This window comes from Corylus avellana, chromosome 9 (genome assembly GCF_965113065.1).
Source record: "Corylus avellana chromosome 9, dhCorAvel1.hap1.2, whole genome shotgun sequence".
Lineage (NCBI taxonomy): Eukaryota > Viridiplantae > Streptophyta > Magnoliopsida > Fagales > Betulaceae > Corylus > Corylus avellana.
This window is the reverse complement of record NC_142498.1, coordinates 12,912,940-12,938,370: the sequence shown is the minus strand read 5'-3', so window position 1 is coordinate 12,938,370 and position 25,431 is coordinate 12,912,940. Positions and strand designations below refer to the sequence as shown.

The 25,431-nt window shown below is 33.9% G+C and overlaps 1 protein-coding gene and 1 pseudogene across 3 annotated transcripts; one reads left to right on the top strand and one right to left on the bottom strand.

The window, feature by feature from the left end:
• Positions 1 to 8,083: 8,083 nt before the first annotated feature.
• Positions 8,084 to 10,454, top strand: LOC132190924 (uncharacterized; annotated as a pseudogene).
• A 78-nt stretch (positions 10,455 to 10,532) lies between these two features.
• Positions 10,533 to 20,440, bottom strand: LOC132189940 (DEAD-box ATP-dependent RNA helicase 51). Of its 3 annotated transcripts, none has more exons than XM_059604797.2 (13): positions 20,133 to 20,440; positions 17,077 to 17,479; positions 16,692 to 16,877; positions 15,346 to 15,531; positions 15,085 to 15,168; positions 13,384 to 13,425; positions 13,096 to 13,164; positions 12,442 to 12,741; positions 12,283 to 12,321; positions 12,080 to 12,184; positions 11,762 to 11,830; positions 11,549 to 11,674; positions 10,533 to 11,043 (listed from the first exon to the last, which is right to left on the bottom strand). In XM_059604797.2, the coding sequence occupies exons 2-13, from the start codon at positions 17,431 to 17,433 to the stop codon at positions 10,879 to 10,881; spliced, it is 1,728 nt and encodes a 575-aa protein (XP_059460780.2). In that variant the 5' UTR covers positions 17,434 to 17,479; positions 20,133 to 20,440; the 3' UTR covers positions 10,533 to 10,878. The 3 variants fall into 3 exon arrangements, with proteins under 3 accessions (XP_059460780.2, XP_059460778.2, XP_059460779.2); XM_059604795.2 differs by having other exon boundaries at positions 17,077 to 17,455; XM_059604796.2 differs by having other exon boundaries at positions 17,077 to 17,455; positions 20,145 to 20,440.
• Between the last annotated feature and the right edge of the window lie 4,991 nt (positions 20,441 to 25,431).

Here is a 25,431-nt window from a genome sequence, read left to right as displayed (position 1 = left end):
AATCATTAAATGTCTCATCCTCTAGCATCTTGATTCCTTCAAATTGTGAAACTAACATTTGAAATTTTAAAGATTTAACAAGTTGTGTTCCGTCATATGTAATTGCTAGGACATCCCATGCTGCTTTGGCACAATCACATTGTGATATTCTGGAGAATTGCTCTTGTGAAATTGCCAGGCATATGGCACTCATAGCTTTGTCATTTCTAGAATGAGTTTGTTTTTCAAGAGTAGACCATTCAGCTATCGGCTTATCTGGTGCTTTCCATCCAGATTCTACAACAGACCAAACGTCAATGGATTTTAGGAAAAATCTCATATTGGATTTCCAATAGCCATAATTAGATCCATCAAAAGTAGGAACATAATTAAGAGTTTGACAAATCTTATGAGGAGTCTAAGATCACACTCAAGAAATTAATCATTCACACAGTGAACTTCCTCTGATACGAATTGAAAATATAAACTAGACTCCAAAATATACCTAGAGAGGGTGAATAGTTGTTTAACAAAAAAAATGTGGAATTAAAATTAATAAGCATGAAACAATCTATCACCAAAATATGTAAAACAGTAAAAGACCCTTGCCCTTGGAACTGAGAAAAAATTATGATGAGGAATTAGCAGATGATGAGGAACTTGCCTTGGTTGCCAAAAACTACCTCAAATATAAAAATAGATATGCCAAGCTGACTGGGAAAAAGAAAGGGGGCTTCAGAGGTGGTAAGGATGATCCTGAGTGGGAAAAAAAAGAGATCCTTAGGGTCAAAAGTGTTATGAGTGCTCTCGCTATGGTCATGTTCACAAGAACTATGGTAATCTTAAGGGCAACAACGGAAAAGCCTTCAATGTTACTCTGAGTGATTCTAACTAGGATGACCTTGAAGAAAATGCCAATTATCTGGCTCTTCGTATTTCTTATGATAGTGCTAATGATTCTAATGATTCTAAATTTTCTGATAAGTAGTATCCTTTTCATAATGAATATAAAATGGAGATTGATCTTCAAAACTCTTTTAATAATCTAATGAATAAATTTTTTGAGTTGAGAAATCGAAACTTAGAGATTCTAAAGGATGTTAAGAAGCTTGAGCTTGGAAAGAACAAATTGCGTGAAACTTTGAGTGATTCACATGCTGTTTGCAATACTCTGAAATCTAAAAATCATGTGTTAATTGCTAAAGTTAAATCCTTAGAGAATGATCTGAATGAATTTATAAATCACTTGACAAAGTTCTCTAGTGATAAGCTTCATAAACTATAGCATGATCAGAAACATTCTTGTGATTGATCTGGGTTATGATTTGATCAATTTGTTGATGTGTCTTCTAACCTTGCCTTTACTTCCAAGTTAGTTTTTGTTAAATTAGGAAAAAGGAAGAAACCTTGGCAGAAAGGAAGATAACTGCTGCTCCAACTTCAAGAGAAATAGGGAAATCATGGATGAAAGGAATAAAGCAGCTGCTTCGACTTCTCAAGGTAAGAAAGGTAAGAAAATTCTCATTAATCTTATTTACCTTATATTTTTTGTCGTAAAATATTTTCAGGTAAGTTATTTTACAGGAAAATGTTTTACAATGAAAACATTTTCCGGTGTTTGGCATGTGCACGGAAAATCACAAAAAAAAAAAAAAAAAAAGTTATATTTTCATTTAATCATATTAACCAATAAAATGTAATTTTTAATCATATTATAAAAATACTAATATACAATAATTTAACAAATAAAACTAAAAATTATGTTTAACTAAAATATACAAATTAACTAACAATAATCATATAATTTGAATTTAAGAGAGTCATAAATAACATTCAACAATACATTTAAACTACCAATGAAAGTTCAATCATAAATAATACCATTAATTCAAATTCAACCTCAAAATATTACAATATTTTTGATAGTGCATTACCATCCAGGTTAACTTAATTAGTGGGAGAAAATGCAGTTTACCCCCTTTAAGATTCAGGGTTTTTCAATTTTAACCCCAAAGTTCAAAAATTGGCCATCTACTCCCCTGGAGTTTAAAAAATTGGCAATTTAAACCTTCCGTTTAATTTTTCCGTTAAATTGAACAAAAATTTTTTAAAAAAGCCTCAGAGTAATGATGTAATTTCATAGATTTCCGTCCATTTTGACGAAAAAATTAAACGGAGGGTTTAAATTGCCAATTTTTGAAACTTCAAGGGGGTAGATTGCCATTTTTTGAACTTTGAGGTTAAAATTGAAAAACCCCTGAAACTTCAGGGGGGTAAACTACATTTTCTCCTAATTAGTATCTTACTATATAGATAACACACAAATTCTAACTTCCATGGCTTTTGAAAAAATTGTACAACCAAAACTTTCTAAGCTTAGCATTCCTTGCCAAAAATCCTCCAGCAACTTTCTCATCTCCCATCAAATGATCAAATGTAGATAGCATAAACTCATCATATCCTTCCACCTTCATCACTTCCTCACAAAGTTGATTTGCATCGACTCCCTTATTAAGAGCTTTAAGTGCTGATGCAGCATCTTTCAACTGTTTAGATATCGCACTATAACTATCTTCAACATAAAAATTATGTGACCTTTTGGTTTTTTCCAAGTGAGAGAAACAACAAGCAAAAATGCAATCAATAAACACAAATGAAAGCAACAAGCAATAAGCACTGCATATAAAGCCAAATTCAACAACAAAATATTACAATATTTTCACTAGTGCATTACCGTCCAAGTTAAGTTAACTAGTATCTTACTACACAAATAATACACAAATTCTAACTTCTATTGCTTTCGAAAAAGTTGTACAACCCAAACTTTCTAAGCTTAGCATTCTTTGCCAAAAATCTTCTAGCAACTTTCTCATCTCCCATCAAATGATCAAATGCAGATAGCATAAACTCGTCATATCCTTCCACCTTCATCACTTGCTCAAAAAGTTGATTTGCATCGGCTCCCTTATTAAGAGCTTTAAGTATTGATGCAACATCTTTCAACTGTTCAGATATCGCACTATAACTATTTTCAACATAAAAATTATGTGACCTTTTGGCTTTTTCCAAGTGAGAGAAGCAACAAGCAAAAATGCAATCAATAAGCAAAAATGAAAGCAATAAGCATTGCATATAAAGCCAAATTCAACCACAAAATATTTCAATATTTTCGCTAGAGCATTACCATCCAAGTTAAGTTAAATAGTATCTTACTACATAGATAATATACAAATTCAAACTTCCATTGCTTTCGAAAAAGTTGTATAACCAAAACTTTCGAAGCTTAGCATTTTTTGCCAAAAATCATCTAACAACTTTCTCATCTCCCATCAAATAATCAAATGCAAATATCATACTCGTCATATCTTCCACCTTCATCACTTCCTCATAAAGTTGATTTGCATCGACTCTCTTATTAAGAGCTTTAAATGCTGAAGCAACCTCTTTCAACTATTTAGATATCGCACTATAACTATCTGCAACATAAAAATTATGTGACCTTTTGGTTTTTTTCCAAATGAGAGAAGCAATAAGTAAAAATGCAATCAATAAGCAAAAATAAATACAGTAAGCAATAAGCACTGCATATAAAGCCAAATTCAACTACAAATATTACAATATTTTTGCTAGTGCATTACCGTCTAAGTTAAGTTAATTAGTATCTTACTATATAGATAATACATAAATTCTAACTTCCACGGCTTTTAAAAAAGTTGTACAATCAAAACTTTCTAAGCTTAGCATTCTTTGCCAAAAATCCTCTAGCAACTTTCTCATCTCCCATCAAATGATCAAATTTAGATAGCATAAACTCGTCATATCCTTCCACCTTCATCACTTCCTCATAAAGTTAATTTGCATCGACTCACTTATTAAGAGACTTAAGTGCTGACGCAACCTCTTTCAATTGTTCAGATACCACAATATAACTATCTTCAACATAAAAATTATGTGACTTTTGGTTTTTTCCAAGTGAAAAAAGCAATAAGCAAAAATGTAATCAAAAAGCAAAATTGAAAGCAATAAGCAATAAACACTACATATAAAGCCAAATTCTACCACAAAATATTACAACATTTTTGCTAGTGCATTACCATCTAAGTTAAGTGAATTAGTATCTTACTAAAAAGATAATAAACAAATTCTAACTTCCATGGCTTCTGAAAAAGTTGTACAACTAAAACTTTCTAAGCTTAGCTTTCTTTACCAAAAATCCTCTAGCAACTTTCTCATCTCCCATCAAATGATCAAATGTATATAGCATAAACTCCTCATATCCTTCCACTTTCATCATTTCCTCATAAAGTTGATTTGCATCGACTACCTTATTAAGAGCTTTAACTGTTGATGCAACCTCTTTCAACTGTTTAGATATCGTACTATAATTATTTTCAACATAAAAATTATGTGACCTTTTGGTTTTTTCCAAGTGAAAGAAGCAATAAGCAAAAATGCAATCAATAAGCAAAAATGAAAGCAATAAGTAATAAGCACTGCATATAAAGCCAAATTCAACTACAAAATATTACAATATTTTTGCTAGTTCATTACCATCCAAGTTAAGTTAATTAATATCTTACTACATAGATAATACACAAATTTTAAGTTCCATAGCTTTTGAAAAAGTTGTACAACCAAAACTTTATAAGATTAACATTTTTTGCCAAAAATCCTCTACCAACTTTCTCATCTCCCATCAACTAATCAAATGCAGATAGTATAAACTCGTCATATACTTAAACCTTCATCACTTCCTCATAAAGTTGATTTGCATCGACTCCCTTATTAAGAGCTTTAAGTGCTGATGCAACGTCTTTCAACTGTTTAGATATCGCACTATAACTATCTTCATCATAAAAATTATGTGACCTTTTGGTTTTTTTGAAGTGAGAGAAGCAATAAGCAAAAATGCAATCAATAGGCAAAAATGAAAGCAATAAGCAATTAGCATTGCATATAAAGCCAAATTCAACCGCAAAATATTACAATATTTTCGCCAGTGTATTACCATCAAAGTTAAGTTAATTAATATCTTACTATATAGATAATATACAAATTCTAACTTCAATGGCTTTTGAAAAAGTTGTACAACCAAAACTTTCTAAGCTTAGCATTCTTTACCAAAAATCCTCTAGCAACTTTGCCATCTCTCATCAAATGATCCATGCAAATAGCATAAACTCGTCATATTCTTCCACCTTCATCACTTCCTCATAAAGTTGATTTGTATCGACTCCCTTAATAAGAACTTTAAGTGCTGATGCAACCTCTTTCAACTGTTCAGATATCGCACTATAACTATCTTTAACATAAAAATTATATGACTTTTGGTTTTTTTCATGTGATAGAAGTAATAAGCAAAAATGCAATTAATAGAATGAAAGCAATAACCAATAAGCACTGCGTATAAAGCCAAATTCAACCACAAAATATTACAATATATTTGCTAGTGCATTACCATCCTAGTTAAGTTAATTAGTATCTTATTACATAGATAATACACAAATTTTAACTTTCATGGCTTTTGAAAAAATTGTACAACCAAAACTTTCTAAGCTTAGCATTCTTTGCCAAAAATCATTTAGCAACTTTCTCATCTCCCATCAAATGATAACATGCAGATAGCATAAACTCGTCATATCCTTCCACCTTCGTCACTTCCTCATAAAGTTTATTTGCATCGACTTCCTTATAAGAGCTTTAAGTGCTAATACAACCTCTTTCAACTGTTTAGATATCGCACTATAACTATCTTCAACATAAAAATTATGTGACCTTTTGGTTTTTTCCAAGTGAGAGACGCAATAAGCAAAAATGAAATCAATAAGCAAAAATGAAAGCAGTAAGTAATAACTAATAAGCACTGCATATAAAGCCAAACTTAACCACAAAATATTACAATATTTTGGCTAGTGCATTACCATCCAAGTTAACTTAATTAGTATTTTACTACATAGATAATACACAAATTCGAACTTCCATGGCTTTTGAAAACGTTGTACAATCAAAACTTTCTAAGCTTAGCGTTTTTTGCCAAAAATTCTCCAACAACTTTCTCATCTCCCATCAAATGATCAAATGCAAATAGAGTAAACTCGTCATATCTTTCCACCTTCATCACTTCCTCATAAAGTTGATTTGCATCGACTCCCTTATTAAGAGCTTTAAGTGCTAATGCAACTTCTTTCAACTGTTTAGATATTGCACTATAACTATTTTCAACATAAAAATTATGTGACCTTTTTGGTTTTTTCCAAGTGAGAGAAGCAATATTTTCCGTGACTTCTTACTATGCATCCCAATAGAAAATTAAGATCTCCTTTGCAATATGCAATACCTAAAATCTTGACTGTTCAATTAAAATAAACGGCGAAGAATCTACACTATCATTGAATTTTATGAAAATCTAAGAACAATGTTTAAAAAAACCAAAAGAAACCCTAATGTTGTCACCCCTCTCCATCGTTTTCTTTCTCCCTACCTGCCTATGGCATGCTACACTCTTATCTTCTATGGAATATTTGTTGAGGTTTTATATTTATATTATAATCCTGATGCCCGAGTTTTGTGCCCTCTTAATTTTCCTATGTTGAAGCAGTTTTTTGTATGATCTAATCAGCAATGAGTTACTTTCAGAGACCGGGAGACTTTGATGCTTCAGTTAGCACTCTTATGTGAAGTCAAAATATAGCATGACCTAATTAGCTAAGGGTTATTGAGAAGGATTTCCGTCCCCTTTTACCTGATGCGTTGTGTCCTTTTATAGGGTTTTCAGTAGTTGGTACCTTGTAGAACTCTGTGTCGTAAGGGAGATCGAATATTGATTGAATATTGGAGTCCCCAATCTCTTGAAATTTGTATCCCTCATTTAAGGAGATTATGTAGTTATGATCCCTATGGTCTTTGCAGCTGAGTGGGACCCGTGAGGGGATTTATTCCCAACACCTTAAATTGGGAGTGTGATAGAAGAAGGGAGAAGGTTCAAGCCTTGAGGTGCTCATAACTAGGGTCCAAAATGACTGTTGGGCCTATTAACTTGGAGGGCATCAGGTTAGAAGTCATCATGAACAAGAACAACCTTATTTCTAGCATGTCTGGTGATATCAAGGGTATTGGAGGCAATTAAGGCTGAAAATGGTGGAAGGAGTTGGCATTGATTTTTAAGAAAGGATGAAGGTCGGATGATCATATTCTTGATCAAGCCAACAATGCTCAAACCCTCAAGTTTCAGAGTGTCTAAAGGCTAGGAAGAGAGCCATTGATGTAGATTACGTAGCCATCAGTTTGTTTTATTTTCTAAACCGACTTTATGTTATTATTTTATTAGGGTTAGGGTTTTAAGAGTCTTTACTTTGTTATTTTATTAAGTTTAGGGTTTGGGGGGTATTTATGTCATATTTTATTAGGTTTAGGGTTTTTGGTTATAAATATATGCTTATAGCCTCAAGAGAAAGACAATTGTTGATTATTATTGATTTTGTTGAATAAGAATTACTCATAATTGAGTTTTCTTCATATTTTTCCTTGAAATCATAGATAGACTCTATATTTTAAGAAGAATTCTTAGATCATTGATAGCCTCAAGATCTAGAATTAGTTATCCTTTACTTTATTGTTGTTCTTCGTTGTAGCCCACTAAGTCACGCTGCATCAGTTGGTATCAGAGCTCAGTTACTTTTCATGAATGGGGAGGAGCAACTACTTTGCAGACATGAACGAGGTGTACGTGCGCACGGAGACAGCACGTAAGGAGGAACCGGCAATTCGTTTGAGGCACATGAGTGGTGGGCCGAACAATTGTTGTCGCCAACCAAGACCGCGATTCACAGAGGCGGAAAGCAAATCTATCGCTGAACATTGGAAACACACGGAGGATCAATTCAGGGCTATGAGGGATCAAATTGAAGACCTCACTACCCAATTATCCAACTCGTGTGGTCAACATGGGAACAGATCTAGAAACCCATTTGCGGAGCGCCGAACGCACGGACGTCAGCACCTTACTCAAAGGAAAGTCAATAAAAAGCTCTCCCTTCTTCAGTCTTGACTTTATTGTTGCTTTCTTTCATATTAATTTTGTCATTTTCTTTTCAAGCTGTTGGCCATGAAGAAGTATTATTCCATTTGGACATTTGAAACGTTTCTTCGATTTGTGTTTGTGGGCTTGTTTGTTTTGTGCAAGGGGCAGCAGGAGGAAGACACTTCAGTAGCTGCAATGAAGAAAGAACAGCAAGAAGCTCTGTATTATGCTAATCAGGGCTTTGTGGGGAGCTCCTGGAGTGGCTCTGATCTCTATCCAGACCCTTGTGGGTGGACCCCAATACAGGTGCTAATTAAACTCCTAATTAACAAATTAATTAAAAACAATTGTTTTTTTTTTTTTTTCCTTCCTTTTTAGTTGTTGATTTTGTTTTCACTTATTCATGAGGAATAAATTCAACTGCCTAAAATATATCCTTCTATACTGAGCTAGTAATTAGTATATATATGCTGCTACTACTGAAAAATTTTACTTTTATGGGATAATTGGTCCAACCACCTGTATTTTTACTCCATTTAGCAAAATTTCAATTTCATTTTAGTACTCGGTATACTTGAAATGATTACCACCGTTTATATATATATATATATATATATATATATATATATAAGCAACGCATTTGATTGTTCACATATATAATCTCTATATATAAACAGAGATGGAGGGAGAGGATGGCGGTATTGGCCATGAACCTTTTTTCTCTTTTGAAAATTTTATTTATTATAGTATATAAATAGTTAAATTTATATATTTAAGCCAAAATAAGAAAGCTTGCCATTGCCTAGAAAAAAATATACAAGGCTTGATCCTTAGCTCTATTATAACAAAACTAATTTTATATCCAAACTTTAAACATATTTTATATCATAAGCAACAACCCAAATCTGTCATTAAAAAAATTAGGTATGAGCAATAGCCTCCAAAAGCAATGTAAAAGAGTTTTTAACACAGTAAGGGCAACAACGTAGAAGTTGAAATGGTATGGCTACGATAGAACATTAGATTCTATTTTGATAAGTGTTTATGAGTAGAAAATCGAAATATATTAAGAAATAATTATTTTATTTATCTTTGTTAATATTGAATGGATACTAATTTTATTTTTATATATTAATTTAATTTTCAATCTTAATATATTCTTTATGGATTGCATGCGCATGTGTGCAACATGTTCTATTTTTGTGGTTCGAACAATTCTTTTTATGAAACTTTGTTTTTGACCACCTTGTATAGGGTGTCTTGTGATCTTTACGATGGATTTTAGTATGTCACTGCAATAAGCATCGGACCCGTTTACGACAACTCTCCGGTGTACCGGAAGAGCAGAATTCACACCTCACATATTCATGCAGTCATGCTTAGGCACCTGAGAACACTCTCATTCTTCAATTGCTTCTTCACCCCACCAAAACCCAGCAAGAATCCCTACCTCAAACTGGGAAAACTTCACAAATAGCTTAGAATCCTTGGAGTTTCGATCAAACCCAAGTCTCATTGGAACAATTCCAAACACTATTAGCTACCTTCAAAACCTACAATCTTTAGTGATGTTGAAAAATGGATTGACAGGTAATCTGCCACCAGAAATAGGCAATTTAGTAAAACTGAGCTGGCTAGTTCTTGCCGGAAACGGGTTGGATTCCAGAAACTTTGGGAGACTTGATCGAGCTTTTAATACTTGATTTAAGCAGGAATAAGCTGTCTGGGTCATTGCGTCTGTTTTTTGGGAAACTTGTCTTCACTTCTGAAGCTTGATTTGGGTTAAAATATGTTGAAAGGAGATCTCCCAATTGAGATAGGGAGCCTAAGGAATCTCACACTTTTGGATCTGGGGAGCAACAAATTTTCTGGTGGTTTGGCTCAGTCGATTGAAGAAATGATTTCCTTGAAAGAGATGGTGATTTCCAACAACCCAATAGGAGGTAATCTCAATGGAATCCAGTGGAAAAAACTGGAGTAGGTGAAATTTTTGGATCTTTCTAATATGGGCTTGACAGGGAGGATTCCGGAGTCCATGACAGAGTTGAAAAGGCTGAGATTTTTGGGGCTTAACAACAACAATCTCTTGAGAAAACTGTCTCCAAGGCTGGCATCTTTGCCTTGTATTACTTCTCTTTACGCTTACGGAAACAATTTGACAGGGAACTTGAATTCTCAGAATGGTTTTATAGGAAAATGGGAAATCGTTTTGGAGCTTGGGACAATCCGAATATGTGACACCAGGCTGCATTAATGTCGGGAAAAGGGAATTCTGTATTGGGTAAAACCATGTATGCAAGAAACTAGTATTTCTGATGGGGTTCCAAATGCCAAGATGAGTGAGGGAAATTGGAATCAGAACTCCCCTTTGGTGGCGTCTTTGGGAGGCTCAAGCTGTGGGTTTGATGGGTTCTGGTGGGGGCTTTTATTGTCCGTACGCGAGATTGTGTTTTAGGCTTCTATGATATAGGACTAATTGTCTACTGTCTTGAGTAAGAAAAAATGTTCTTTAAATGTCAATTCTAGTCCCAAAGATCTAAAAGATGTAACAATTCCATATGGATACCTTTAAATGTCAATAACTCACTAATACTAAAAAAGCATAAATATTATAGACCAGCTGAATCAGTCAGGCCACACATCAAAATATATTACCACCACAAAAACGGAATGAAATGAAAAGAATACACTAAAACCTAAAAGCCAAAACCTAGTTTACTCACTGAATCTTTTTTGCATCCTTATGTATAAATGGCGTCGAATTTCTGCTGGACGCATATGGAATGTTCAGTTCAACTGCTGCTGCTCCCGGAATTTATAGCCTATGGGTCGCTTCACTTGCTCCACATTTGAAGAGCCACAGTGTAAACCCTACTCTACTAATGCCTCACAAATTGTCCCCGCCTTCCATAAGGGCTGCTCTCACTGAAACCGTTTTGCCTTCCTTTAACTTTCTGCTTATTATTTCTGCTCTTTGAGGCACAACTATGTATGTTCACATTCACCTTTGGTGGGTTCAGAAAACAGAAAGAACCAGCAACAGCCTATCCAAATCCAAAATACAAGCATTATAATCGGAATTACATATTATACCACAACCTAATGAAATCCATCAATTTGGCAAATAATTTCAGGGTCATTTAACTTATGTCAAGTTTATTGAAATTCAGCTTCATAGGGTACACCTCCAGCCTGAACTATATATATATATAGGTACACATCACACGACAAAAAATAAATAAAAAAAAGATTTGATGAGATGTTATTGTAACCCTTGGATGAGGTATTGACCAGTGTTGTTGATATAGGGTCATTATTTATTTATTTGAACAATTAGATATTTTCTCATTCATCTGTTTTGATGCATTTTTCAAGAAAGGCCCTTAAAACTAGGACTTCCTTCCCATTACCGCTAAAATTGTTGTCGTTACTACTTTTGGAATCAAAACATTAAGGAAAAAAAAAAAAAAAAAACAACAACAACAGCATGACTGCAAGGGTATTTAAAAATATGGTAAATGACTTTCACCAAGGAAAAAAGGTTTGTACCTGCAAATCAAGGCGGTGAACGTCAAAGATTTCTTTCATAGAGTGAGAGTTATATGCTAATATGTAGGATCTGTATGCATCTTTAGCTGACCCATTCAAGAAATAGTTATTGGCTACCAACTTTTCCTGCAATTATCAAAATAGTCCAATTTAAATCCAGCAGTTTAATATAGAAAAGATATTGATCATATAAATGTAGAAGCAGAAAAGTACCAGATGAGACTGCACATTAGCCAGCTTCTTTTGATCAAATTCATACTCTTTAACAGGGACTTTTGCTGCCTGAAAGTGGATACGACATCTTAATTTCAATGTTGAACAAGCAACCACTATAGCAACAATTTACCATGGAGAAAAAGAAAACCTATAAGCCACCAATTTGACATAATGCTCTAGACTATACAGGGACAGGAAATTGGCTTATTAATGTCCTATTAAAGAAGTTGTTGTCCAATTTATCATTGGGATCAATGGCCTCTAGTTTGTTTTGCTGGATATTTGTCATTTTCTTATACAGTGAATAAACTAGACCTTCAGATAGCGAATAAATTGCAACTCTTCAGGAATCACGAAAAGCAGAGCATTTCCTTTTGCACCTTCCCCACGAGCTGTTCGACCAACCCTATGAATGTATTCCTGAAAGCGGTAACCCCAACCAATAAACATTACACTCGACATAGAATGCAAAACGACAATTATCTTAAATATGTCAGATTGAGGGGGGAGTTAATCACCTTGGGATTATCCGGAGGATCATACTGCACAATCCAGTCCTGCAGAAGAACAATAACAGTAGGAAAAAACAACAAATAACGCCAAATAATTGAAAAAAACAAAACAGAAGCACTGCCATCAATAATTTCAACATCACTTGGTAGACAAAAGAAATATACCACGTCAGGAATATCAAGCCCACGAGCAGCAACATCAGTACATAGCAAGATTCCCTTCTCTGCTTTGCAGAAGTTAAAAAACGTAGTTGTCCTTTGCAGCTGCTTTTTATCTCCATGGATATCAAGGCAATCCACCCGAATATATCTCAGCAGTTCAGAATGGAATTTGACTGATTTACATGAAGAGAAGAAGACCATCACTTTCTTTGACAGGTTCCTCTTCAAGAAGGAATACAGAAGAATAAATCTCTTGGCACTGGGGACAACACAATAGCCTTGCAGCAGCCCTTCATTGGTGACCTATAACACCCAGAACCTTGTCAGATTTTAACAGAGAGGTTGAAAAGCAAGCAAACTAAAGTAATTTAGAGCATATATATAAGGACTCTATTGTACAGCAGAACATGGTGGACTTTGGGTGCACTAAGTGCATCTCCATCTCCATATTAAGAGGGTCTCACTCTATAAAAAAAGATATTGCCGTTAAAAAGTTTTTAAAAGATGTGGCAACAGTAATGTCGTCAATAACAATTATTCTTTCGTTATACACCTCTTTCCTATTTGATAGAAGAGATCTCTCTGTCACAATAGCTATTTCTGTACATAATGCAGCTCAATACAGTTATATATATTAAACTTATACCACATTTCTACCTTATTTCTTCCATCATCCACATCAAGATAGATAGCATTTTTCAATGATAAGCGTGCAAGATCCTCAACCTACAAATTTAAGGGAAAAAACATTAGAATCCCAGTCAAAATCAAACTATTGGTACATAAACACAAACAGAAGAAGAGTGACTTATGTTAATACTGAATTTTCTACACACAAGGAAATTTGAAATGTAACAATGATAAACAACATAAAATTTTTGTAATATGTAAAAGTGGAAACGAAAAAAGATTAACTAGTATTAAGTTTCTATACGACGCACTAACCTTCTGAGTTTGGGTGGCTGAAAACAAGGCCGTTTGCCTATTCTGCACATTGAGTAGCCACTCATAATCAGTTAACAAACCTTAGATACTCCCACCCACAATACAATATGAAATTTAAATAACTATCAGAAAGAATTAATTTTAAGGAGTATATTTCCATATCTAATCAATACATTGCAAACCAAAGCCAGAGATTTTGCTGGTGAAAGTACCAGGAAAATAAATTCCACAATACATGTAGAGATTGACTATTAGACAATGCTATGTACTTAGTAGCAATATCGTTTTTTTTTTTTTTTTTTTTGACTTTTTATAAGTAATGTTGTATATATCAAAAAGCGCAAAGCGTCACAAGTACACAAAAAGTATACATGGGGCAACCCGTGGAAAACCCACAAAAAGACCCAAAATAAAACCCTATGCTCACGAGGAGCTCCCACGAAAAGACCCCAAAGAAACAGGAGCAAACCCATTAAAAGAACACCCTCTCACACGAGCAAACAAAAGTGCCCCCAAAAAAAGAAGAGCGAACAATACCCCACCTGGAGCGCTCCTACACAATAGGCTTCCCCTTCCTTCCCCGAGAATGCCCGTTAGTTATACTGTAGTTAATGGAGCTTTCTAAATTTAAGAGCTCTCTCTTGCCCTTGGTCCTAGGCTGCCCAACCTTTAAATCCAGTAACACCTGCATCAATGCCAACTCCTCATCGCAATCCAGGGGGCGTGCAACCTTATTTGCCCTACGAGTATTCTCTTCCATGTCCTTCAAGAACATCATATGTTTCTCATTGTGCTTTGCACCTTCCCTCGACCACTCAATCAGCCACTTATGGGCTTTGGTCAGACCAATATCCACAGCAATGGCGTCAGAGTTGCAGACCCCAAAAGACAACCCAAAAGCCACTGCAGGACTCGCCGGAGAAAATCTCTGACCAGGGTCCGCAGTCACCATACTCAGGGTTGAGACCAGAACAGCATCGATATTCAGCTCCAGAACCAGATCCAGAACCGGATCTAGAACCAGAACCGTATCCAGGTCCAGAACCGGATCCAGATCCAGATCCATAACCAGATTGCATCTGACCAACCATACACAGCCAACCATTCAGTTGAAGTGATGGAATCTATAATGGGCAGGATACGTTTGAAGCCACTAGTTGAGACAGTTCTTTCAATCATATGCAGCTATGATGAAGAAGCTAAGTTCTCATCTTATATTGTCATATATATTCATACCAAAAAAAAAAAAAAGTTCTCATCTTATATAACCAAGACACAGGTTCAACGACCTTGTTAATGCAACAACGCTGGTAATAATTAGGACATTTGATCAACATACTTTGGCACAACAGCTAACATTGCTCTAAAGACCATGTCTGCTCATCCAATTAATGCAACCTTCTTTCAGAACACATTTATATATAATGTTACTTTTCCTCCACTAGGATCTTGGAAAGAAGCCAACAGAGGAAAAGAAAAATAATCTAAATTGGATTCAATGTACTCGCAGAAAAGGTAATTTTTTCTTCATTAACATTTCCTTTCTATTTTCTATCTGAGAACCAAGTACAGCCAGGCCCTAGTGTTAGATCTAGGTAAACTTGATGCAACACTAAACTTTCATTCCCTCTTTACTTCCATATAATAACTGCCTTAAGTCTCTCTATGACCAAAAACAAATATGATAACCATATAGTTTACCTCTGGTAGAAGCTTAAGAATCTGCTTCATTTCTTCCTCAAAGTTTGCTTCCAGTATCCTGTCAGCTTCATCGATTATTAGGCACTGCAAGTTTGAGTTTAACAAGAAAAGAACATGCATAAGAAAAACATATATAGCTTAGTATGCATTGAATAACTAGCTTTAATGAGGCCCCTTAATGAAGACTACAATCAGCATCGCGTAAATGACATGAATACCTAAAAAAAAGATATAGTGTTAAGAATTGTTTGTGTAAATTACCTTCAAGTTTTTATAAATGAACCCCTTGGTATTTTGCAGATGGTCAAGAAGTCGGCCAGGGGTTGCTACTAATAAATTCACTCCTTTCACAATACGCTCTGCTTCTCCTCTTCTAGCCGAACCACCAATAACCAAACCAAGAGTCTGAGAGTGGTACTTGAGAAGGTCTTTTGCCACAGCATGGGTCTAAATTATTTGAATGGTGAATTTGTTAGCATCACCCAGCAAAGATTAATGAAAATGAAATGTAGAAGCCTAGAAGGCAACAACATAGATAAGTGTGAATTCCATGGCAGTTTCCTAATCTTTATTTGCATTTTGCACATCAAAAATATAATGTCAAACATAATGGTCAGTAAGAGATGCAAACAAAATGTGACTCCATATTTTCATTAGTATCATATGCAAACTGTATAAGAACCGAGTTTTTTTTTAGATCCAAATTTCCATTTTCTTCCACACACGTATATGTAGAATATAATTAAATGATTAAATTCATATGTTTCGATAAATATAAGCTTTTAAGACAATTGATAATTTAACATAGTTTGGGTAGTGATCAGAGTTGATCAAACCTTGCTTCAATAATTTAACTTCCATTTCAGTTAAATATTCCACATGTTCGACCTCACTTACCGAGGAGTGTTTGAACCCACAACTATGAGAGAGTAATAGAAAATAATTAAATTCACCATTTTCTATCAACGTAACCTTTTAGGAAAACTGTTGATTTAACAACATCAATATGACTTTTTCACATCTTTACAATCTTTTAATACATTGATTATTCAAATCATATATATTACCATGTCCAAATCGAATTAGGCCCACAACTTCCATGACCAATACTACGAAAGCAAAATATCAACATGCAATAATGATTCCAGTCAAATAAACCAATTAAGCCATTTCTTTCTGCAAAGTAATTAAATTTCAGTACATAAATTGGTGCCGTCTGTGGCTCATAGGTATTACAAGAGAGTTAGTTGACTATATCAATAGCAAATTACATGAGTGAATCCTATGTTTCTGTGACAAAACCATCAAACTCTTAGTATATTCACTTTGATAATAAAAAAGATATGATTGGTACAACCAAAATGAGAATTGTCAAGCAACTACAATAAATAAGCCCTCCCTTTCCCTTTTTTTCAGAATGTGGATTGAGATTGTGGCTTATTGTTCAAAACAGTGTTGGCTAAAAAGGAAGCACTTTTTAGAATTTGAAAGGAACGAAACCACCTTCACTTAGAAAATGCAGTAGGGCGTCTTAGCTGAGAAAGTAAGATTGCCTATTAATCAAGAGAAAATTCTTCTAACTATCAGTAGTGACCTAGTACTTTTACCTGTATTGCAAGCTCCCTAGTTGGGCAAATTACGACCACTCCCACTCCATTACGAGGAGTAAAACGGGTGTGATATAACAATTCCACAGCTGGTATTAGAAAAGCAAGAGTTTTCCCAGAACCTGTCCTTGCAGCTCCAAGAACATCTTTGCCAAGCAAAAGTGGTGGAATTGCCCTGGCTTGAATCTGCATTTTTAAATAGAGATGAAATTCATCAAGCATCTTCAACTAATTTTGGAACCCAATTACCCAAACCTCTATACTCATGAAATCAAATTGAAATTACCAAACAAGTAAAAATAAAAAAAAATAAAAAGAAGTCAAAATAAACCTAAAAAGGAACAAAAGTTTAAAAACATATCCTTAGAGAAAACAAGAGCTATACCTGAGTCATATGCTGAAATCGCATATCCTTAATAGCATTGAAAGTGGGTTCAGATAATCCCAAAGATTCAAAGGACTCCGTGGTCATAATTCCAGACCCTCCAACACCACTCTTCACTTTCTTCAATTCGTCACTGCGACCACCACCACCATCCTCTCGCACTCCCTCCTCCTTCTTCTTCTTCTTCTTCTTCTTCTCCTCCTTACCTTCTTCAACTGCTGCTTCTTCTTCTTCTTCTTGCTTCTGAGGATCCGCTTGCTCTGCGGCAATTGTTTTCTTGTTATGCTCATTTCTCTTGCGCTTCCTCTTCTTTTCGTCCTCTAGCAAAGTGTAGTTTTGCACTGCCTGTTTGATCATGGCGGCTGATTCTGGGTCCAGCCTGTGGTTCGAAAGAAGAAGATTTCTAGGGTTTTTTCAGCAGCTATTAAACACTAACCACTTATAATTTTGCCCATTTATATATTGGGTTAAATGCCTTTTATATTTTGCACCCACAGTTTTGTATCACAACTGGTACCTTGACCAAAAAAAAAAAAAAAATGCAAGACTAGAAGCCCTAAACCCTAAAATCTAATAATTCGACCACAAATCTCCAAAATCTTAATTATCAACTCTCAACTACCATGCCGTCTTTAATTAGTGATAATCATTATTTACCATCATTTATCTTCCCTTCTCCAACTTTTTTAACAAAATTATCGACATAGTAATTCACTATTTTTCTTCCCTTGTAGCCAAGGTCAATAATATAAGATATCGTTATTACCACTAAAACGAACTGAAATGAAATGAAAAGAATATAGTAAAACCTACAATTAATGTTGAAGAATTAGAACTAGTAAACGAGCCGAGCTTGGGCAAGCTTTGGTTATCCGGGCTCGGCTCGTTTATTTTGGCTCAGGCTCGAACTCGACTCGAGCCTAAACATGTTGCTTGAGCTCGACTCGATAGGGTTCGAGTTCGAGCCTAAACATGTTGCTTGAGCTCAACTCGATAGGGTTGGAACCCTGTTCAAGCTCGAGCTCAACTACCGAGCTCGACAACAACAACAACAACAACAACAAGTCACAAATCCAAAATCCTATCATGGCATGTAAAATCCAAACATTAATTTCTGGATTGCTGTAAAATTAAACTAAAAAAATCCAACCGGCAAGGAGAGACGGAGACCGGCCACAGAGACAGAGAGACAAATACCGGCGATGATCCAGACAGTGACAATCCAAACGGCGACAAAGACGGTGACAATCCAGAGATGACGAGCGCGAGCACAGTGACATAGACATTAAACAAAGACAAAGACATTGAGCGCGAGGAAAGACAGTGAAGGAGACCGGCGACCGGTGAGGAAGGTGGCAGAGACAGACGGGTGACTTGTGAGGAATCGAAGGCAGCAGAGACAGTGAGACACAAGCGTTTGTGTTAGGTTTAGGGTTATATGAAAATGAAAATGAAATGAAAGTGATGAATTTATACCTTTAAGGCCTTAACAAAACTATGTCGTTTTTGTTGTTTGTGTAAATAAAAATTGGTAAAAACAAATAGTTTTAAAAATGACTAAGAAATTAGAGAAAAAGTTTTTTTTAAAAAAAAAAGAATTAAAAAATTGTATTATATATGTATAATTATAATTTATATGAAGTTATAATTTTATAACATAAATTTGTATTATTAATCCAATGTCAATTATTTAATTTGATATTACATGAATCCCATTATCATTATACATGAATAATATTATTAAGTATTTGAATTGCCATTGAATCACATGATTAAGTATTGCTCTCATACATTTATATTATTTAATCTGCATATATGTATAATTATAATTTATAACATATATAGACTTATAAGTTATAAGTGTTTAACATACATTGGAACTAACTCTCTATGTACTTAATTATTGTATCAGCATGAACTTGTATACTTATGACTTATATCATATTATACACATATAATTTGTTATTATATAATCATGTTAAATTCTTCTTCTTCTTTTTTCTTTTCAAAACAAAAATATTAGCAAATAAAAATTTTTTTTTTAACGGGCAAATAATTTAAACACAAAGCAATCTCAAACAGTTTTCACTTTGATGTTATATCAAAATGTTTTTTTAAATTTAAAAATGTTTAAAAAATAAAAAATACAATAATACCCATCAAAACATTTTTTTCTTAATATCTAGTTCTAATTCTTCAACATTAATTGTAGGTTTTACGGTATTCTTTTCATTTCAGTTCAGTTCGTTTTAGTTGTAATAACAATATCTTATATTATTGACGCTGGCTACAAGGAGCTCAAAGTACCTGAAAACATATTGAAATATATTCAATTTTGATGTGTGGCCGCATGTCTAATATTTATGTCTTAGTATTAGTGAGCTATTGACATTTATAGGCATCCATATGGATTCCGATATAATTCAAACTATATTATTTACAAAGAGTTGTTGCATCTATTGACATTTAAAGGCATCCATATGGATTCCGATATAATTCAAACTATATTATTTACAAAGAGTTGTTGCATCTAGGGGTGTAAACGAGCCGAGCTTGGGCTGTCCAAGCTCGGCTTGTTTATTTTTGAGTCAGGCTCGAGCTCGAGCTCGAGCTCGAGTTGAGCCTGACTTCGCTGCTAGAGCTCGGCTCAATAGGGTCTGAACCCTGCTCCTGCTCGTCTATTTCAAAGCATAGAAATCAACGAAACAAGAAAAAGATTGAAAAGGAAAATGAAAAGCTCACCTTAACCCATCTCTTATAACATCTTTTTTTTGTTTAATCAATCTCTTATAACATCATCAGCATCCATTAATGTTGTTTGCTTGTTTGATAAGATTTGAACATTAAATATTACACCTTTCTTAATCCATCGTTTTCACTTCAACGGTTACGGCTATGGACAAAGTTATTTAAAATTAAATATTTCTTCATTTCAAAAATATTTACACATTTTCCTGGGCAACCAAACAAACACATCAAACGGCAAAACCCCAAATCACCCACCACCCAAGAAGAAACGGAGAAAAAAATAACCCAAAAAGAAAAGAAAAACTCACAAATCTTATCACCTCCTCCGCCTTCGATCCGCGGCGTACTGCGAGAGTGAAACGACCTCCAAGAGCGGCGTGGACAGCGGGGTTGGCAGCGGCAAGTTCCTGGAAACCGGGCACGAGCCGTTCAGCTTCAGCCAGGCGTCGAGGTGTGTGGTTGCTGCGGTGGTGGTGGTGGTTGCTGTTGGGGGCACTGGGGGAGTGGTAGGAGCCGAGGAGAGTCGTGAGAATGGAGGCGAGGAGGATGGTGGTGGAGACCGTGAGAGGCGAGTCGTGAGAATGGAGAGATCAGAGATTGATAGATTTAGGTTAAATTTGGGTTCTCTAATTTGCGTTGGATTTGGAAAAATAATTAAATTTTAAATTTTTTTTTTTTTTTTTTTTTGTAAGAATTAAATTTTAAATATTAACAGTTTAATTCGCTTTACCAAAAGCTTATTCCATGTGGCTGTCTCTACTTAGATCTAGTATGCTTGTTTAATATGATCTATTGACTATATATACGTTTTTAACATTGAATATTACTCGTCAGATTAGATCAAACAAGGCAAGCTTACGGTGTCTCTGTTACACCATATACATACTTCTTAGTAAATGCTTTATAGCTATCGTCCATTAATATCATTCAATAGCTATTAGATCATCAAAACATTTTGGACAGTTACGATTACACTTATATACCATAGATCAAATTCAAATTCAATTAAATTATTAAATTCAATAAAAAATTCAAAATTTAGGAATTATGAATAAAAATTGTCTTATGTAGTATTATTTAGGGTCAGTTTGTTATTTTAATTTCAATAATTACGACTTTAAAATTTGTGTTTTTTCAATCGCGTATTTTTTTTTTCTTCTTATTTTAGATTAAGTATTTTTTAAATCACAACGTAAAACGTTTTATGTCACATACTCACACACACTAATCACTATAATCATATTACATATAGTATTATTTAGTTAATATGTTAAAATGTTAATGCTTAACACGGGTCAAGTATATAATGTCAATATTAATATATATTGTATCTTATATGTAAACATTTATATACTTATATGGTTATATAATTATATCATTATCTAATTTATATGGGTAATGGGTCAATGTTAATTGTTATAACTTATATACTTATATTATATGTTCTCATTATCACGATTCATGATATATGATTTAAATTCAAATTGTTAAGTTTTTACTTAAAGTAAATTGTGATTATAATGTATAAATTATAAGAAACACATTAGTTACTTAATTATTAATCATTTAATCTAATAGTAATACTCAAACTCTAAGTAATAAATTCATATGATCTAATGGTTGTAATCTTATACTTAAATTTTATGATCATATTATCTCACAATTAATATTAATATTATCTTAGATCTAAGATCATGTGATACATCATATATGTTTTATAAGAATAAAGTATATAATTATAATGTACTGATTAAATAACACAATAACTTATGCAGATATACCATGTGATTATATAATAATTAATGATTATGTGATATACTGTATACGATTCCAATTTCCAAAGTATAAACTATCTAATCATAATATTTGTATTAAATGACACAATAACTTGTACGGTTGTACTGTATGATCATATCATATGATAAAATGATTAATGATAATATCATATATTTCTTATTTTATATATATATTCCTTATATGTTTTTATATTAATATATACATATATATAATATATATATACACACATATGCATAAATAACAAAAAACAAAAAAAAACAAAGACATATAATATATTTGTTATTATTGAGTAAATGAGTAATGTTGATTATATATTGTTATTTGTTACTTAATAAAAAATATACGAGTTGAGCCTAATAAGCGAGACGAGCCTTATACGAGCTTAGCCGAGTCGAGCCGAGCTTGCTTCATTTAATATTTGAGCTAGGATTTGTGTTCATGAAGCGCTTCATTTAATATTCGAGTCGAGCACAAGCCAAACTTATGCGAGCCGAGCCCAAGCTTGCTCGTGAGACGTTTCGCTCACTTAACAGTCCGTCTTGCATCTTTGATTTTTGGGACGAGAATTGACATTTAAAGAACCTTTTTTCTTACTCAAGATAGTAGATAATTAATCTTATATCTAAGAAGCATAAGAAACATCCCGTGTAAAATAAAAGCCCACCATAACCCATCAAACCCACGTCTTGAGCCTCTCAAAGACGCCACTTGATAGGTCCCAGTCAGAGTCAATATAAATAAATTGATAATCTCCACTTAGGATTGAGTAACCACAATACAAATCTCTACTTAGGGCTAGAAGAATACCATAATACAAACACTTTCTTCCCCCCTTTTCTATTCTAATGACACAAATATATATAAAGGAAAAATCCACTTTACCCCCTGAAGTTTCAAAAGTTTTTCAATTTGAACCTCAAAGTTTAAAAAGTGGCAATGTACCTCCCAATATTTCAAAAATTTTCAATTTAAACCTTCCGTTAATAATTTCCGTTAAATTGGATGAAAATCTCTAAAATTACATAATTACCCTCAGACTTTTTTTAAAAAAATTTCCGTCCAATTTAACGGAAATTGTAACGGAAGGTTTAAATTGAAAATTTTTGAAACATTGGAGGGGTACATTGCCACTTTTTAAACTTTGGGGTTCAAATTGAAAAACTCCTGAAATTTCATGGGGTAAAGTGGATTTTCCCCTATATATAAACTTAATACAATAGCGGTTACTACTTTTACTAAAGAAAACTATCTACATAATTAAAGATAACTACCAACAACCTAAGTAAACTACCCACTTAATTAACTAAAAATAACTACACACAATCTAAGTAAACTACCCACGACCCATGTTAACAAATATTGATATTAAAAGATAAAGTTAACAATTAAAGCTAAGAGCTATCACCCATGTCTTAACCCGTGATGATGAGGTGGATGTTGAGTCCTACTCAAAATATAAGAGTTTTCATTTTACTACTCAAAATACAACTTTTTTTTCATTTTAGCTACTAGTTTTTCACTATATACTCCAACAAGAACATCTATTTAACTATCTACTCTAATTAAATATTATTTTTCAGTATTATTTTATTAGTTTTTTATCATTTCTTTGTCTTTCCCATAAAAAGAGATAAAGAGGGAACGAGAGAGAAAATATTAAAAAAATATATAGAAAGATAAAATATAGTAAAATATTACTTACAAGTTGCTACAGTAACTTGTAATATATGAAAGTTCACTATAGCAGTAGTAGGAAAACCTTATATTTTATAGTATCTGTTGGAGCAAGAAAAGTTAACAAAATAGCTAAATTTAACTAAAAAGCTAGTTTAAAAATACTACTGAAGATGCTATGCCTATCATCACCAAAGGGGAATTCTGATTCCAATTCCCCTCACTCATCTTGGCATTTGGAACCTCATCATAAATACAAGTTTCTTGGCTTACATGGTTTTATGCTATACATAAAATTCCTTTTTCCCCCCGACATTAATGCAGCCTGGCGATACATATTCGGATTGTCCAAAGCTCCAAAACGTTTTCCCATTTTCCTATAAAACCATTATGAGAATTCAAGTTCCCCTATCAAATTGTTTCCATAAACGTAAAGAGAAGCAATACAAGACAAGCATGCCAACCTTGGAGACAGCTTTCCCGAGAGATTGTTGTTATTAAGCCCCAAAAATCTCAGCCCTTTCAACTCTGTCAAACAATAAATATATTAAGACTAAGATTAAATTTGTTGGTACAATTTTCAGTCGTATGCGAAAAAGGACCCGAATCAATTTCCGTATGGTGGGTCATTGCACGCTTTCTTGTGGATTTGGGCTTTTGTAATGGGCCTTATTTGACCTTTCAATTAATGGCGTTATGGAGTGCAAATGATGATAGGAACAATAAATAAGAAAACATCATAATTAGAGTGGTTCGGCCCCAAATGAGCCTACGTCCACTATGAGAAATGTTATGTTCTTATTCAAATATTGGTAGGATTACAACATAAACTCTCCCAATTTCTCTCCTTTATCTTCTCTATTTATTGACTTCCCTTTTTCTGGTCGTCCCTCCTCAATTCTTCTTTCTCCTCTTTATAGCTTTCTTTCATGTGCCTGAATGTGGCCTTTCCAGCTCCTTACTCATTAACCTCATTTATTTAATAGGCAACACAACTAAGTATAGGGTTAATAAAATAAGCCTAGGGGGTAAATGCAATAAAGGTGGTGCCGCGGGGGGGGGGGGGGGGGGGGGGGGGGGGCTCAATAACGCGTGCTGCCTAGGCTGGTGTGATTTATAATTCCCTAATGATGACTTTTATTCCTTTGTCAGATTCATATCCAGCTGTCGGTTTTGTCTCAGGTACCCATAATCTAGTTGAATACTCTCGAGTGTTAATGATCTCGATTTTCAGGCGAATTGATTCCTGGGCATTCGTATCCTGGATGAACTGACCATCCTGACATCCGATCCTTGGATCCATGACCCATATAGCCTATCATAGTTATTTGGGATAATCTACGGCCCAAGTTTGTCTATTCTTCTGTCTGCCCAAGGACGAGAAATATCCCTAACAAAATTAACATATAAAAAACTAAAATTAGTACCCATTTAATATTAACAATTAACAAAAAATAAACAAAATGATTATGAAATTTTACTAAATGGAGTAAAAATCCCGGTGGTTGTACCAATCCCATAAAAAAAATTTTCAATAGTAGCAGCATATGTACTTACTTATTATAGTAGGATATATTTTAGGTAGTTGCATTAAATCTTGAATAAGTGAAAACAAAATCACCAACTAAAAAGGAAGAAAAAATAAAAACAAAGAATCGAACTTATTTGTTTTTAATTAATTTGTTAATTAGGAGTTTAATTAGCACATGTATTGGGTCCACCCACAAGGGTCTAAACAGAGATAATAGAGAGCTTCTTGCTCTTTTTTCTTCATTGCAGCTACTAAAGCTGCTGCCCTTTACACAAAACAAAGAAGCCCGCAAACACAAATCGCATAAAAGTTTCAAAGTTAAATAAAAAAAAAAACATTTTCAAAGTTAAATTTAGATAAATTTTAAGAACTTAATGAGAATGTTTTTATTTATTTTTTATTTTTTTGACATCTTCACGCAAGGGAATAGGAATGGGAGATTCGAACTAGTGACATCCGCTTCATGAAGCGTATTCCAACGCCGATTGAGCTACCCTTAGAGGACGATGAAAATGCTCCTATTCCCGCGTCAATCTCCAACATATTTAGTATTTGGCTTCCTAAAACGACGTGGTCTATCAGCGTAATATTTTGAATTTGCCAAG

Excerpts from the sequence above, each read along its gene's own strand:
- LOC132189940 (XM_059604797.2), bottom strand. The coding sequence starts at position 17,433 with ATGATCAAACAGGCAGTGCAAAACTACACTTTGCTAGAGGACGAAAAG. Across the intron at positions 15,532-16,691 it reads CTAGGGAGCTTGCAATACAG|ACCCATGCTGTGGCAAAAGA; the intron begins GTAAAAGTACTA and ends CAAATAATTTAG. Across the intron at positions 12,742-13,095 it reads TGGATGATGGAAGAAATAAG|GTCACCAATGAAGGGCTGCT; the intron begins GTAGAAATGTGG and ends TGGGTGTTATAG.